This window comes from Thalassophryne amazonica, chromosome 10 (genome assembly GCF_902500255.1).
Source record: "Thalassophryne amazonica chromosome 10, fThaAma1.1, whole genome shotgun sequence".
Taxonomy (NCBI): Eukaryota; Metazoa; Chordata; class Actinopteri; order Batrachoidiformes; family Batrachoididae; genus Thalassophryne; species Thalassophryne amazonica.
In genome coordinates this window covers 97,846,457-97,863,896 of record NC_047112.1, presented here as the reverse complement: position 1 = coordinate 97,863,896, position 17,440 = coordinate 97,846,457, and the positions used below count along the sequence as shown (strand labels likewise).

The window sequence follows — 17,440 nt, the reverse complement described above, 5'->3', positions numbered from 1 at the left end:
GTTAGTTTAAATGAGTCAACACCCCCGAGTCACACTAACTGTCAGAATGCTCGTAGCACGGGCCGGGGCGGAGGATTAGCAGCAATCTTCCATTCCAGCTTATTAATTAATCAAAAACCCAGACAGAGCTTTAATTCATCTGAAAGCTTGTCTCTTAGTCTTGTCCATCCAAATTGGAAGTCCCAAAAACCAGTTTTATTTGTTATTATCTATCGTCCACCTGGTCGTTACTGTGAGTTTCTCTGTGAATTTTCAGACTTTTTTGTCTGACTTAGTGCTTAGCTCAGATAAGATAATTATAGTGGGCGATTTTAACATCCACACAGATGCTGAGAATGACAGCCTCAACACTGCATTTAATCTATTATTAGACTCTATTGGCTTTGCTCAAAAGTAAATGAGTCCACCCACCACTTTAATCATATCTTAGATCTTGTTCTGACTTATGGTATGGAAATAGAAGACTTAACAGTATTCCCTGAAAACTCCCTTCTGTCTGATCATTTCTTAATAACATTTACATTTACTCTGATGGACTACCCAGCAGTGGGGAATAAGTTTCATTACACTAGAAGTCTTTCAGAACGCGCTGTAACTAGGTTTAAGGATATGATTCCTTCTTTATGTTCTCTAATGCCATATACCAACACAGTGCAGAGTAGCTCCCTAAACTCTGTAAGGAGATAGAGTATCTCGTCAATAGTTTTACATCCTCACTGAAGACAACTTTGGATGCTGTAGCTCCTCTGAAAAAGAGAGCTTTAAATCAGAAGTGTCTGACTCCGTGGTATAACTCACAAACTCGTAGCTTAAAGCAGATAACCCGTAAGTTGGAGAGGAAATGGCGTCTCACTAATTTAGAAGATCTTCACTTAGCCTGGAAAAAGAGTCTGTTGCTCTATAAAAAAAGCCCTCCGTAAAGCTAGGACATCTTTTCTACTCATCACTAATTGAAGAAAATAAGAACAACCCCAGGTTTCTTTTCAGCACTGTAGCCAGGCTGACAGAGTCAGAGCTCTATTGAGCTGAGTTATTCCATTAACTTTAACTAGTAATGACTTCATGACTTTCTTTGCTAACAAAATTTTAACTATTAGAGAAAAAATTACTCATAACCATCCCAAAGACGTCTCGTTATCTTTGGCTGCTTCAGTGATGCCGGTATTGGTAGACTCTTTCTCTCAGATTGTTCTGTCTGAGTTATTTTCATTAGTTACTTTCATCCAAACCATCAACTGTTATTAGACCCATTCCTACCAGGCTGCTCAAGGAAGCCCTACCATATTTAATGCTTCGATCTTAAATATGATCCATCTATCTTTGTTAGTTGGCTATGTACCACAGGCTTTTAAGGTGGCAGTAATTAAAACCATTACTTAAAAAGCCATCACTTGACCCAGCTATCTTAGCTAATTATAGGCCAATCTCAACCTTCCTTTTCTCTCAAAAATTCTGAAAGGGTAGTTGTAAAACAGCTAACTGATCATCTGCAGAGAATGGTCTATTTGAAGAGTTTCAGTCAGGTTTTAGAATTCATCATAGTACAGAAACAGCAATTAGTGAAGGTTACAAATGATCTCTTATGACCCCGGACAGTGGACTCATCTCTGTGCTTGTTCTGTTAGACCTCAGTGCGCTTTTGATACTGTTGACAATAAAATTTTATTACAGAGATTAGAGCATGCCATAGGTATTAAAGGCACTGCGCTGCGGTGGTTTGAATCATATTTGTCTAATAGATTACAATTTGTTCATGTAAATGGGGAATCTTCTTCACAGACTAAAGTTAATTATGGAATTCCACAAGGTTCTGTGCTAGGACCAATTTTATTCACTTTATGCATGCTTCCCTTAGGCAGTATTATTAGACGGTATTGCTTAAATTTTCATGTTACGCAGATGATACCCAGCTTATCTATCCATGAAGCCAGAGGACACACACCAATTAGCTAAACTGCAGGATTGTCTTACAGACATAAAGACATGGATGACCTCTAATTTCCTGCTTTTTAAACTCAGATAAAACTGAAGTTATTGTACTTGGCCCCACAAATCTTAGAAACATGGTGTCTAACCAGATCCTTACTCTGGATGGCATTACCCTGACCCTCTAGTAATACTGTGAGAATCTTGGAGTCATTTTTGATCAGGATATGTCATTCAAAGCGCATATTAAACAAATATGTAGGACTGCTTTTTTGCATTTACGCAATATCTCTAAAATCAGAAAGGTCTTGTCTCAGAGTGATGCTGAAAAACTAATTCATGCATTTATTTCCCTCTAGGCTGGACTATTGTAATTCATTATTATCAGGTTGTCCTAAAAGTTCCCTAAAAAGCCTTCAGTTAATTCAAAATGCTGCAGCTAGAGTACTGACAGGGACTAGAAGGAGAGAGCATATACTCACCCATATTGGCCTCTCTTCATGGCCTTCCTGTTAATGCTAGAATAGAATTTAAAATTCTTCTTCTTACTTATAAGGTTTTGAATAATCAGGTCCCATCTTATCTTAGGGACCTCGTAGTACCATATCACCCCAATAGAGCGCTTCGCTCTCAGACTGCAGGCTTACTTGTAGTTCCTAGGGTTTGTAAGAGTAGAATGGGAGGCAGAGCCTTCAGCTTCAGGCTCCTCTCCTGTGGAACCAGCTCCCATTCAGATTCAGGGAGACAGACACCCTCTCTACTTTTAAGATTAGGCTTAAAACTTTCCTTTTTGCTAAAGCTTATAGTTAGGGCTGGTATCAGGTGACCCTGAACCTTCCCTTAGTTATGCTGCTATAGACGTAGACTGCTGGGGGTTCCCATGATGCACTGTTTCTTTCTCTTTTTGCTCTGTATGGCACCACTCTGCATTTAATCATATAGTGATCGACCCTCTGCTCCCCTCCACAGCATGTCTTTTTCCCTGGTTCTCTCCCTCAGCCCCAACCAGTCCCAGCAGAAGACTGCCCTCCCTGAGCCTGGTTCTGCTGGAGGTTTCTTCCTGTTAAAAGGGAGTTTTTCCTTCCCCACTGTTAGCCAAGTGCTTGCTCACAGGGGGTCGTTTTGACCGTTGGGGTTTACATAATTAATTGTATGGCCTTGCCTTACAATATAAGCGCCTTGGGGCAACTGTTTTGTTGTGATTTGGCGCTATATAAAAAAATGATTGATTGATTGATTGATTGATCTGCATGTGAATTGGCACAAGTTTTACGCCGGATGCCCTTCCTGACGCAACTCCACTTACATGGAGAAATGTGGGCAGAGTGGTGGGATTTGAACCCAGAAACCAGCGCATTAACCACTTGGCCAACCACCTGTTTTGCCAAAACTCACTTTATAGTCACCCTTTCTTGACTTCAATGAAAATAAATACTTGTTTTATAAAGAGTAAAATAAGACCTCTAACTTGACCTCATATTTAACTGTTGACAGCACTGTAACAGTAAAACTTGCAGTTTCTAACCTACATTGTTTATAAATGTAACTATTAAATTCTTTCTCACATTTTTCTAACATTTAAATTCTGTCTAAACATTTTACTTGTTGAAATTATTATTATTATAAGTAGTATTAGTAGTTGTAGTTAAAAAAAGCTTCAAACTGGACCTTTATCTAGGGGTGTTTGTGTGTGTGTGGTGGGGGGGCACATCCCTGCCCCATGCCCCCATTCCATCTGGATTCACCCCTGCTTATGGCGTTTGAGCACAAAGATGTATAACATTTATTTATGCAGAAAACATGACCAGATTTACAGGTAAGAAAGTTTTTTGTCATGTTTCACACCACAAAAGAGAGTTTAGGCTGCATTTGAGTGGAAGATCAGCTGTTTTTAACGAGCAGATATGGAGGGGCTCAGCTCAGAATTCTAAATAAAGGAGGAAAAGCATTGAAATGACTTTGTAAAGCTCAGTGCATGTGTGCTGTTGTCACCGTGCTTTAAGAGGTGAGGACGAGTCGTAGCTGCTGCAGAAAACTGGGGATGAAAAGCTCACAGCTCGTTTAAAGTGGGCAGTGCAGTCGAACCCCGACCTCCTGCCCACGGACCAAGTTTAATGCTGCTATCGACCCACAAGGCAAAAATGATAGTAACACACAGTGACTTGGAGAAGTAACTTTAATCTGATTACTGATTTGGAAAGATTAACGCGTTAGATTACTCGTTATTAAAAAAAAGTGGTCAGATTAGAGTTCACAAGCATCACTGGTCATGGCCTGGCAAAACAGTTCCACTTCGTATCTCCCACAGAGTTAGAAGGGGACCAAGGAATAATATGTATATTACAGCGTTGAGATCCGTTCAGCCCAGAACCTGAATGACTGTGCATGAGACCATGGAGAGGCGTATATACAGATATGATGGGCACAATATTTCACGTTGCCCGTGGGAAGGAATGGACATATATCTGTACTATAAGGTATATTATGGATATAAACAGCCTGTTCAGATTTACTTTGGTGCACGCTGCGCAGTGGTGCACGGTGCTTTCGGTTTGATAACATACTGTTCACATTCACTGTACATGATGAATGCGTGCCACATACATGTTATTACATATCAACATTTCCTTTGCCCTCCCTGGCCAGGGTCCAGTGGCGGTGGACATACGTGGCACAACATGTGGCCGGATGTGTCATTCTGACGGCATGGGGGTATAAAACTTCTTCTTTTTCTTTATGTATGTTGTACTTTTGCTGTGTTGTTAGTACTTCAGTTGTGTTATGAAGCTTTGCAGTGTGTGTCTGTATTAGTGTGGTCTGAATTGGCAGTAGAAACATTGTGAAATTAAGTTGTATCATGCTGTAACTTTGTGTTCTCTGTGTTAACAGGTGTTTTTCAGTTTGCGAGACTTTTTTCTCTTTAGCTGTTATTGAACTGATGCAGGTGTTTTTCTTTTTGTGTGTGTTTTCTACATTTGCTATTGTTATCTTAATTTAGAAGTGGTCCCCATATGTATTAGACTTACAAACTCTAAAATTGTACACAGGAGAAGTTAGATAAATTTATGCCAAACTGCAACAGTTATTCTGAGTCATTCTCTGCTGATGAAATTCTCAGTTTTCACTAGTGACGCGTGACGCACAGAAACCGTTTGAGGGTCATTAAAAGTCATACTATCCACCTTTTCAGCAGGAAAACGTCGTCGGGTATTCTGGGTATAAACATATTTATGTATTTATTTATTAGTAGTTAGTGTGGACCTGTTTGTCTGCTGTGGAACATGTCTGTAAATGTCAGTTTGACAACACAATTTTCGTACAGTTTTGTCCAACAGACGCAAACTGTGAGCAAAACAGTGCAGAGATAGGCGAAAGTTGAGATTGGTCACTCGTGCTGTTTTGTGCGATACAAACCCCCACCGATCGAACAGTCGGGTGATTGGATAAATGCGTAAGAATAGGTGTGATTGGTTGAAAGTATGAGCTAACCTAAATATTATTGGCTTGTGGAACATCACGCAGTTTATGTCAGCACGGTGTGCCTCTTCACTCGCCAGTACTATCTTTGGTATATTTTACATGCGTGTACACTATATTGGTGAAAAAATGGCAGCTGATGAATAGAGAAAAGTGTGTGGACCTTAACTCGATTTATATGGTAAGGAAGGCGACCTCTGTAAGTTTCTGCTACAGAATAGTCAACGTAGAATTTTGGGACAGTGCCAGTTGAACCTACGTAACCAAGGTTGTTTTGGTAACGAGAAACAAATTGTTTGCCGTGGGATGAGGCTAAGGCTAACCAGCGTAGTCATTAGCTTGCTAGCAAATCAAGCCGTCCCAGTTGTCAACACTGGGGTCAGACTATTGCCTGGAACGATAACGGTGTAGCTCTGCTATTACGGGACAGATTGGCGTCTGGGATTCAAAAAATGAAAACAGGAGTAACTTGTTGGTGTAGAATGAAAGTAAGTGGCACTTGTCTAGTATTAGCTTGCCTGTTGCTAACCAATTCAGCGTTAACTAGTGTGACGTGAGGTAACATTAAAACGTTTCCGCTAATAAAAAAACTAAAGATTTTGTTCGGAAAAAACACGAGAATATTCAGATGATTGTCAAAGGACAATTAAGTTGGTTTTAAATGTAACAATTAAATCTTACGAGATAATGTAGAAATTCCACTGAATGATGCACGACAACGTCAGTAATAAGTTTGTAATAAACAATTGTTACAACGCGTTAAAGTTAGCTTCAGTCACACCAAACGGCTAATTCTAGCGCCGGCGTGATCAATTGAACACTTGACAGTTTCAAAGAAGGAAAAGGATTTTTCTTCTTTTACAATGAGTTTACTTTCTTCTAAGATGACTAAGATCACCAGCGAAGTTCGCAGTCAGATGATGCTTTATCATCACTTTTGGTATGAAATTAATAACGGCTTTGGTGATTTCAAGACACTTCATCCCGTGCCATTTTCCCTCTAATATATGGTTGTAATATTCAGTTGCTAAAGCAGTGCGTGTTTGGTATGCTTTATTACTATAATGTTTTAGAATGTGAGATAGATAGTAGGTTGGGTGAGACCAGCCTTTCTCAAAGAGTGATCTGCGGAGCGACCCCTCGTGGCCTCTGAGTATATTGCTTAGTGCTGTAATGGATCACAGTTGATTTGATTCTACAGACCAACCAGAAGAATGGGGTGGAAAAATTGACTTGACACAACAAAAAACGACAGGGTTTTTTTTTTTTTTTTTTGCTGAGTAAATAGACCTGAAAATGCACCAGAGATCTAAAATTTTTCTGGGGGAGGACCCCCCCTCCCAGGGGCTTCAGGCCTTTGGCCCTTGCCAAAAATTTTCAGTATTTTTTTTCCATGTCCCACTTTCATCACTGATATTACATCTGTCTTGTACTCACTCCACTGGCTTCCTGTTGGTTTTAGAATTGTTTTTAAGATTTTAATGTTTTTAAAACTATTAATGGCCTTGCACCCTCTTGCCTGTCTGAAATTTGAACTCTCTACACTTACAGTAGGATATTATGGGCGTCTGGCATCTGTTCCTTAGGGCTGCCACAAACGATTGTTTTGATAATCGACTAGTCACAAATTATTTTTGCGATTTGTAGACTAATCGGATCAAATGTAAATCACAACTTACTGCACCAGCATTCGGCTGTTATTTGTCTTTTAAAGTTGCTATTGTTTATTATGTCACTTAATTATTTATTTATTTTGCTATGTGTTATTGTTGGCAATATTGTTTTAGTACATTCATGCCAACAACGCAAATTGAAATTGAGAGAGTGAGTGAGTCTGACCTTCTCAAAGGTTGAATTATATTTCTTTTCCATCATTGTGGTGAAATGAGATCGGTCTTGTGTCAGTCACCAATAGGGATGGGTATCGAGAACCGGTTCCTTTCGGGTATCGTTAAGAAATGATTCGATCCACCACATCATCAATAAGCTTTGTGCTTAACGATTCTGTTATCGTCCTTCAGAGTGGCCGTTGTTTTGGCGGGGTGTTTGTCAGGAAATGATAATTTCTCTACATTGATTACAGACCCTGCAGCGGGTCCTTAATCAACTTTTCTGCAGCGCGGCTTTGCTTTGAACCTTGAACCAATCGAAGCAGTGGTTCGCAGATTGAAGCAATGCTTCGATCGATTGCTTCGTTTATTTCTTTCTTTCGCTTAATTTCCCCCCGCTAAAACCCTAAAGAGCATACGTCTGTGAGTATTATTTACCTTTTCTATGTTAAACCGACCTGTTATGGTCTTCTGAAACAGTTGATAGATGTATTTTATAACTTAAAAACGGGAGCGATGCTAATGCGTTAGCATGTCTATGGCATTTTCAATGTTAAAAGTTAGCATTTAGCAATTGCAGCCGTCATCACGTTCGGGTGTGTTTGTTTTCAAATTGTAATATTCCTTAAATTTATTTTTGCTTATATATTAATAATCTAATGATTATTATATACAATTTTAGAGAAAGAGACAAAAAGAACCTGAATAGAAACACAACAGAAAATATATAATAGCAACTAACAATGAACATAAATAAATACATACAGAAATAAATAAGTGTTTCCTGTGAACACCTAGTGACTCTTACACCTCCATTTCATCCCTGTCTTATTTAAGTTTAATGACAGTTTGTTTCAGGCAAACCATATTTTCAGTTTGTTAATTTCTTCAGTGATTTCCTCCAGAACTATCTGCCAAGCTAGAAAACTGCTGCATCCTAGTAAGAGCAGAATACTACTGGAATGAATCTGAATAAGGAAAGTTTTATTTTTTTTTTTCTCACCTAAATGGATACTCCAGTTTATCGTCTTGAATAGTCCCAGATTGCATTTCAGAGCTTCTACAACCCCTGGCAAAAATGATGGAATCACCGGCCTCAGAGGATGTTCATTCAGTTGTTTAATTTTGTAGAAAAAAAGCAGATCACAGACATGACACAAACTAAAGTAATTTCAAATGGCAACTTTCTGGCTTTAAGAAACACTATAAGAAATCAAGAAAAAAAGATTATGGCAGTCAGTAACGGTTACTTTTTTAGACCAAGCAGAGGAAAAAAAATATGGAATCACTCAATTCTGAGGAAAAAATTATGGAATCACCCTGTAAATTTTCATCCCCCAAATTAACACCTGCATCAAATCAGATCTGCTCATTGACATTGACCCTATGCCATGACGTTGACCCTGTGTCTTTTTGCAAGGAATGTTTTTGCAGTTTTTGCTCTATGGCAAGATGCATTATCATCTTGAAAAATGATTTCATCATCCCCAAACATCCTTTCAATTGTCCAAAATATCAACATAAACTTGTGCATTTATTGATGATGTAATGACAGCCATCTCCCCAGTGCCTTTACCTGACATGCAGCCCCATATCATCAATGACTGTGGAAATTTACATGTTCTCTTCAGGCAGTCATCTTTATAAATCTCATTGGAAAGGCACCAAACAAAAGTTCCAGCATCATCACCTTGCCCAATGCAGATTCGAGATTCATCACTGAATATGACTTTCATCCAGTCATCCACAGTCCACAATTGCTTTTCCTTAGCCCATTGTAACCCTGTTTTTTTCTGTTTAGGTGTTAATGATTGCTTTCATTTAGCTTTTCTGTATGTAAATCCCATTTCCTTTAGGCGGTTTCTTACAGTTCGGTTACAGACGTTGACTCCAGTTTCCTCCCATTCGTTCCTCATTTGTTTTGTTGTACATTTTTCGATTTTTGAGACATATTGCTTTAAGTTTTCTGTCTTGACGCTTTGATGTCTTCCTTGGTCTACCAGTATGTTTGCCTTTAACAACCTTCCCATGTTGTTTGTATTTGGTCCAGAGTTTAGACACAGCTGACTGTGAACAGCCAACATCTTTTGCAACATTGCGTGATGATTTACTCTCTTTTAAGAGTTTGATAATCCTCTCCTTTGTTTCAATTGACATCTCTCGTGTTGGAGCCATGATTCATGTCAGTCCACTTGGTGCAACAGCTCTCCAAGGTGTGTTCACTCCTTTTTAGATGCAGACTAACGAGCAGATCTGTTATGATGCAGGTGTTAGTTTTGGGGATGAAAATTTACAGGGTGATTCCATAATTTTTCCTCAGAATTGAGTGATTCCATATTTTTTTCCTCTGCTTGGTCTAAAAAAGTAACCGTTACTGACTGCCACAATCTTTTTTCTTGATTTCTTATAGTGTTTCTTAAAGCCAGAAAGTTGCCATTTGAAATGACTTTAGTTTTGTGTCATGTCTGTGATCTGCTTTTTTTCTACAAAATTAAGCAACTGAATGAACATCCTCCGAGGCCGGTGATTGCATAATTTTTGCCAGGGGTTGTAGAATTGAAACATTTTCATACAGGTGGTGTTGGGGGGTAATTTTGGGTTTCAGCTTTTTTTGTTTTTCACCACTTTCATCCCTGAATATGAGTTGTAATTCACTTTTGTGCGGATTAAAGTTACTAACTGGCACTCCTGTCTCGTTGCGAGAAAGAAACGAGAATCGTCCTCCGTTCTGTTCACACAGCTCCAAACGTTGCACGGCTCTGATAGAACGATAGAATCCAGTCTGAATTAATAACTTCAAAGTGAAACACCGTTTTGTTTATTTTTATTTATGTCCAGAGATCAAGGATACAGTGACTAATTTCATATTTATTTACTTTAAGACTCAAGGAAATACATAGAAAACCTGTAAAGCCTACTTTTAGTACAAAATTCATGAGGTATCGATAAGGAATCGGATCGATAAGCAGAATCGATAATGGCATCGATATCGATAAAATCTTATCAATACCCATCCCTGGTCACCAACATGTTCAAGATTGCTTCAGTCACGATATTTGCTTACCGAGGTGTCCATGTTGTTGGCTTGGTATCAAAGTCATCTATCGAAGAGGAACATATTTTTTTGGCACTGTAACGTAGCGTTATAAAACATTTTTGTTATCACATTTCCTAATGAAACATGACGTCGCTGTTACAAAGTTACAGCAAACACATGGCATATTTGTGCTCAGGCTAATGAAATTGGCATTGTTAACATTTACACTTATCAATAAAAGTAAGTAGCTCACTATAGACGTGTTAGTGGCTAACTAGTCAGTTAGCTTACCGAAATGACTGTCCTTCTTTGTCAGCACCAGCCACAACCTGTGATGAAAGTTTTCCGGAAATGGCCAGAAATCAGGGTTTTTACTCGTGGTGAACGTTATTTTCCGATATGACATCAGAATGATCCCACACGGCGGAAACTTTCCTTTTTGTTTGCTGCTGCTCCATGACGTTTGGTGAATTTGATGATACACTGCGAAAAATCTGAGATTCTTTTGGCAGATGCATCCTGTTGACAGATACGCTTCCTTATAAACACAGTTTGGCCACTTTGGCGCGTCAGTGTCAGTTTGAAACAGTTCCTGTATCGGTCACGTGACTTTCGCAATGCGATACACGCACCGACACGGGGTTTCACTCTATGAGCTCGAAGCATGTACCAATGCATCGGTGTTGCTGGACCCATCACTAGATGTTAGTGCTCTGTTTAAGTTTATTAGCTAAATTAGGTTTTAGCTGCAGGACGTGTCGAGCTGAGTGTTTGACCGATTTTTATTTTTACCAAATAAAGCGACACAGTTTTTATTGTTACTGTCGTAACTACAAGAAAAGTCTCAACTTTAAATAACTTAGATTTTTTTTATTTAACGTTTTTTTAACCATCAAGTAGTCAAAGAAAATAGCATAGTGCTGTTTCATATTTCTTTGTATTTTAAGGAATATATTTCTTGACCCACACAAACATAATTTGCTGAATGAATGAATTAATCTACATTACATTACACATTACTTTTCATGCTATTTTATTGGTGTAAAAATAATTTTCTTATGTAAGAAAAGTTTTTAAAATTCAAAATGTACAGTAATCAGAAATTAATGCTGAATTAAAAACATATGTATGAGGATTTTAAGAATTTGAAAACAGAGATAATCAATAGCTCCAAAGCTCCTGCCAAAACTAGGAAAACTCAGAAGTGAGTAAAGGTTGAACAAGTTGATGCATTAATGTGCGATAAATACTACTATTGTTTCATTTGAATTGATACTGAGAATTATTATTTTGGAGTTCTTTGAATTGTCATTTCATTGACTGTGTACTTTTCTGAACCACAATGTATGTTTTTTGGATTAAAGGCTGGTAGCACAGTACAAGTTGTGTGAAGATTGGGGTGGAATTTATTTATTTATTTTTTGGTGGGTAAATAGAACTGAAAATGCACCAGAATGCATCTGAGATCTCAAATTTTCCTGGGGGAGAACCCCCAGACCCCTTCGCCAGGGGCTTCGGGTCTTTGGCCCTTGCCAAAAATTTTCAGTTTTTTTTCCATGGCCCACTTTCATCATTGTGCAACTAAAATAGATCCTTGTCATTTGACATTTTATTGATTTATAAACAACAGAAAGGGGACTTACATTGTGGTGTTATACTGGTGCTTAACAGTCCAACATGAACTTTAAATTGAAGTACAAAATTACGACAGTGTAGTCTGTGACACTATGCACTGACTTCGTGTACTTCTCTCCATCCCCCCCCCACCCCCCTCAAAAGACTTTGTGTAGTTCCTCAGTCCAGTGAAAAATCATGTCAGAATTGTGTCATCCTAACAGCTCTTCATGCTTCCAGGTGGCTTACAGCATAGTGGATTTGTTGTGTGTGTGTGTGTGTTAGAAGAATTAGCAGCATCACTTAACTCTTTCAAATCGTCGCCCACAATGTTTAGCTAAATGCCGCCCCTGGTAGTGTGAGCATGCGAGGTGGTTGGGGCGTGCAATAGCACATTTCATATGGCACCAAAATTGCATGCTAAAAAGAACTATTGCATGGTCAATGAAACACAACGGAAAATGGTATGAATAATTCATGTCACGTGACATACAACCCACCAATCAAATGACAAGGATCCACTCAGCCATTATATAAAAATTAAATGTTGATTGATTGATTGATGTCTGACTTGGTTTTTGTAATCGTGTTTTAGCTTTCTGGTATGTAAGGAATATGATACGCAATCCAGACTGATTGTCATGATAACGGTCTGATATGGTAAAATTTCAGACGGGAAATCAGCCAGAGTGCACATAGCGTCGTAGCCATATAGTGATGCTTATACTCTGAAAAGCAGAGTAATGCTGAAGTTAGCTTCCAATTCACAGCTTCCAATTGCATCCCTTCAAAGCTTTGGAGTGCGCTTTGAAGATTTGAGTGCTTCATGACCTTTGCTTTGAATTATGTGATGCTCTGTGATATTTGCAAAAGTACACAGAAAATAAGACAGTAGTACAGGGGTGGCCAAGTTCGGTCCTCGAGAGCCACCTTCCTGACACTCTTAGTTGTCTCCCTGCTCCAACACACCTGAATCCAATGAAAGACTTGTTAGCAGACTTTTAATGAGCCTTTCATTGGATTCAGGTGTGTTGGTATGGGGTTAAAATTGTCTCATTAATATTTGTAAATACACGCAGGGTGATCTACAAATAATCATTGATTTGCAAATGTGTTCACATATCCACAAATGCAAATTTCATATTTGTAACTTGTAAATTGGTCTTTGCAATTAATGTTGTATTTGCAAATATAAAACTTATTTTGTGTATATAAAAAAAATAAAAAATACATTTGTAAAACTGGAAATTGTATTTGTGAATTGAGTTTCAGCATTTGTAGATCACCAATTACACGCATTCATCGCTTTCCTCTGTGACGTAATTTTGAGACATTCTTTTCGCGAAATCCACACAGATCCACAAACAAATGCCTACTGATTCGCAAATACACACTCACGCACACTGGATATTCACTAGATGGCAGTGTGGTTCCATTCATTGATGTGGCTGAAACTATATGCTCCCGGATGACTCTTTAATCGTGATCGTTACTGAGATTTTAAAATGCTTATCGCAAAGCATTCTTCTTTTTTTTTTTTTATGACATCATGCAAGTTTTATAAGTCCGCGGACACTGATCTGTGTGTTACAGATCAGTTTCCTCGGATTCGCGGAGTTTTGAGGAGAATAAATGCCACCGAAAGCCTGGCTGTTGCGACAGTTGTCGTAAAGCGGGACTGGTTGGTTGCTGCGGTGACAGTGTGGTTCCTGTGCGAAGCTTAGCTAAGTGTAGCATGTGGACATTGCAGACTTTTAGAACTTTCAAGTTTTTAAAAGAAGAATTTTGCAGCATGTCTATGTCACGGAGCACACACAGGCGCAGTGCTGTTTAATACGCTTATTTGAACCACTGCATTAAAGAGTACAACACTAACACCCCTGCCCTCCTCCCCATGATGAAATCCGCGGACACATAATTTTAAAAAATAATTGACCTTGTAGACAGTATCACCACATACATACCCATCCATCAGATGCCTCCATTACGGTAATGTGAAATGATTTATTCTGAAATGTCGGTCTTCTCTCATCCGGGAGCACATAGTTTCAGCCACATCAATGAATGGAACCACACTGCCATCTAGTGGATATCCAGTGTGCGTGAGTGTGTATTTGTGAATTAGTCGGCATTTGTTTGTGGATCTGTGTGGATTTCACGAAAAGAATGTCTCAAAATTACGTCGCAGAGGAAAGCGATGAATGCACGTAATTGGTGATTCACAAATGCTGAAACTCAATTCACAAATACAATTTCCAGTTTTACAAATGTAATTTTTTTTTACAAATTAAGTTTTATATTTGCAAATACAACATTATTTGCAAAGACCAATTTACAAGTTACAAATATGAAATTTGCATTTGTGGATATGTGAACACATTTGCAAATCAATGATTATTTGTAGATCACCCTGCGTGCATTTACAAATATTAATGAGACAATTTTAACCCCATATGTTGGAGCAGGGAGACAACTAAGAGTGTCAGGAAGGTGGCTCTCGAGGACCGAACTTGGCCACCCCTGCAATAGTAGCTGTTTTTTTGTACAATTCGGATATAATAACAAACTCCTTTTATGTGGCATACACTGCCGGCCACCACTGTTAGGGGATATGGTGAACTGACATCACCCCTACTGTGAAACACTAATACGAAGTCATACATCGACTTTCTCTTGATGTGGTTAAGTTTTGAACAGACTTGATCATATATCAAGGCTATTCATAACTGTATTTTCCGGAAACAATCAAAAATAATTTGTAAACATTTTTCTAAAGCCATCATTGTCTGTTCATGAAATGATCACAAACAAATGAGTACAGTAATGTTTGCTTTGTTGCATGTCAATTGTCACATTACAAACTCTGATTTACAGATAAATTCCCGAAATGTCATGCTTTGAATCTTTGTATATATTTGGAAGTAACATTGCATTCACCACTCTTTATGTTTGATTGTTTGTTGTGTAGATAAGGTAATTACTTTCAAAATAATTTAGTGTATTATGTTGACATCTGAGCAAAACTGGTATGTTTTTGTTTCAAGTGTTAATTTATTATTATTACTATTTTTTCAGTAGAAAACTACAGAGGAAGACACATACCCTGCCTTCACCTTGACCAGAATCACAGAAGTATCGCTGTTGTTTATCATCACCATTGGATCACCATGAGAAAAACTCCTGTAAAAGGTAAGGACAAGGATTTTTTTTTTTTTTTGTAGTAGTAGTAGTAGTAGTAGTAGTAGTAGTAGAATTTTGCATCATTTTTCAACTCTTGCAAACATTCTTCCCCTTGCACTCATAAATATTAATTATTTATATAATAGCCAGACCCTCCAGGAATTTGCAGTACCAAGATTTGAGCAATTAAATCAACAAAGAATTCAACCAGTATACACGTACATATAGAGAGTTAGCAGGGTGTGGTAGTCAAGTGGTTAGTGCTGTTATGTGTCGACGCGGGTTGAGGAGCGGACCTGTGTCAGACGGAACCCAGCGCTAAAAATAACCAGAAAGCGGTTCCAATAACAAAAACAATTTATTTATTTCACCCGCTAGTGCCTAATAAAGTGTAAAAACAGAAATAACATCCTTCTGGTGGAGTGAAGGCTGGCATGCTCTCCAGCGCCCAAAAGGATCGAAGCCCGGCGCTCCTGGACCCACTACCACCGCCAAACACCCCCCAGGTGGACACGACAAACCGACTCTCTACGAAGCATAGAAGAGGTGAGGTAAGTCAGCAGTTACAACTAATATCCTTCAAAAGACACACACTATCAGCAACACATTCAGGTCTGTATTTTAAGCTTTATGCAAATGAGCAGCTTCTCACAACAGGTGGAGGATCACTTGTCCGCACGCCACAGCAGTGAGAAGCAAGCTGCTCAGTTCTCATCACAATTCAAGTCTACTGCGTAACAAAATACCAAGTTACTATCAACAATTAGTCGAACACTTAATTACCTCTGATGTGTGCTGACAGCATGTGTCCCTCACCCTTCCTTGCTTCACGGGCTCGATGTGTCAAACCCAGGCGCGGTCCTCAGCGTCTCACAAACGAACATCACAAGGTCGAGTTCCCGGCAGTTCTGCTTGAATCACACATGACTTAAATGCAGAACACCATCCAATTATCTGCTTCAGCTGAAAGTCTTTAAGGTTGCATGTGACCACCATTCACAGGTGCTGCACATGATGTTGATGAGGGTGAAGGATTCTTCAGCCAGCACCTTCTCCACAGACAAATCAGTTCTCATGCCACCTGGAGAGCAAAGAAAAGAACACCAAAATATCCAGCCACACCCCCCAACACACAACAGTACCCCCCCTTTAACGGGAAGCCTCCCGGCGACCGAACAGACCAGGCCCGAGAACAGCACCTCCCTCCGGGGTCCTCGTCAAGAAGCAGACAGCACCACGCTCCTAAGGTCCACCACAGACAGCAGGACAGGGCACCGCAGGTGGAAGGCCGGCTGGCATCAACAAAAGCCCCAAAACATTCCCTAGTACAATCCAACACACAAGAAAAAACACAAAACCCACCCAAAATCTCCCCAGGGGACCGTCCCATCTAACCCCGGGAAGAAAAGAAAAACACCCAAATGCAAAAACCCAACACAGCCCCACAAACACAATACAAACATAAATGCATAAAAGAAAAATAACAGACAATCCCCCCAGAACGACCTGCAGAGCCCAACCCCCCCCCAGAAGGCCTTTACCGCCAGTTCCAGGAGGAACAGCCAGAACCAGAATCCCACAAAGGTCTCCAGGTGTACATGGAGCAAACGGCGCCCCCCCAGAGGACCGTACCATCAACCCCAGGAGGTACCCTCCCCACAACCCCGGAACCACAGACCCGGCCACACTTGGCTAGTTGGCCCCAAGCCAATTCCCCCCCAGAGGACCGTCCCATCAACCCTGGAGGTGGAACCCGGAAGGAAACAGAACAAAATCAAAACTCAACCCCCGGAGGACTACCAAAAACAACCCCGGGGGGATATAAAACGACCGTAAACCCTGTTACCCTCCCCGGCACCCCGAAAGACCCCAGGTCCCTTCCAGAGCCCCTCGGCGGCTCAATTTTGGCGAACGGCTCAAAACATTAAGCCGGGGAAGGGAACAGGAAAAACTAACCCAGCCCCAACCCCAAGGCGCAGCGGAGAACCGGAAATACGTCCGGTGCCCCAACTCAACGATACCCCAGCCTCTCGGGAGGGGTGGAACTACCGAAATGGCGAACGGCAACAGATCGGCCCACCCCTCCGACTGAGGTAAGTCTCCGCTGCACCACACCCCGGCAACACCAATGACGAACGGTACAAAGGCTCACCGAGGCTGGAGTGGAACCGGGCCCTAACCAAACCAAGAAAAACGCCCCTAACACCCCCCCAGGTGCAGAGGTCTTCTGAGAATGCTCAGCGTGACCAACCTGCACCACCCCACAACCCACAAGACGAACGGTCTTGGGGCAAGTGAGGTTGGGGTTAGGGATGTAGGGAAATAAAAAACAAAATAAAACAACCCAAACAGAAAATACCTAAAAACACATAAAAAT

The 17,440-nt window shown here is 40.0% G+C and overlaps 1 protein-coding gene across 3 annotated transcripts in view; it reads left to right on the top strand.

The window, feature by feature from the left end:
• The first annotated feature begins 5,454 nt into the window (after positions 1-5,454).
• The window catches only part of LOC117519254 (sex comb on midleg-like protein 2), a 71,961-nt gene continuing 59,975 nt past the window's right edge, over positions 5,455-17,440 (top strand). For 2 of the 3 annotated variants that reach the window (XM_034180573.1, XM_034180571.1), the window contains exons 1-2: positions 5,455-5,584; positions 14,959-15,072. In XM_034180573.1, coding sequence (XP_034036464.1) covers positions 15,051-15,072 — 22 coding nt within the window. In that variant the 5' untranslated portion in view covers positions 5,455-5,584; positions 14,959-15,050. The remainder of the gene's footprint in view (positions 5,585-14,958; positions 15,073-17,440) is intronic. The other variant, XM_034180572.1, reaches the window with a different exon arrangement.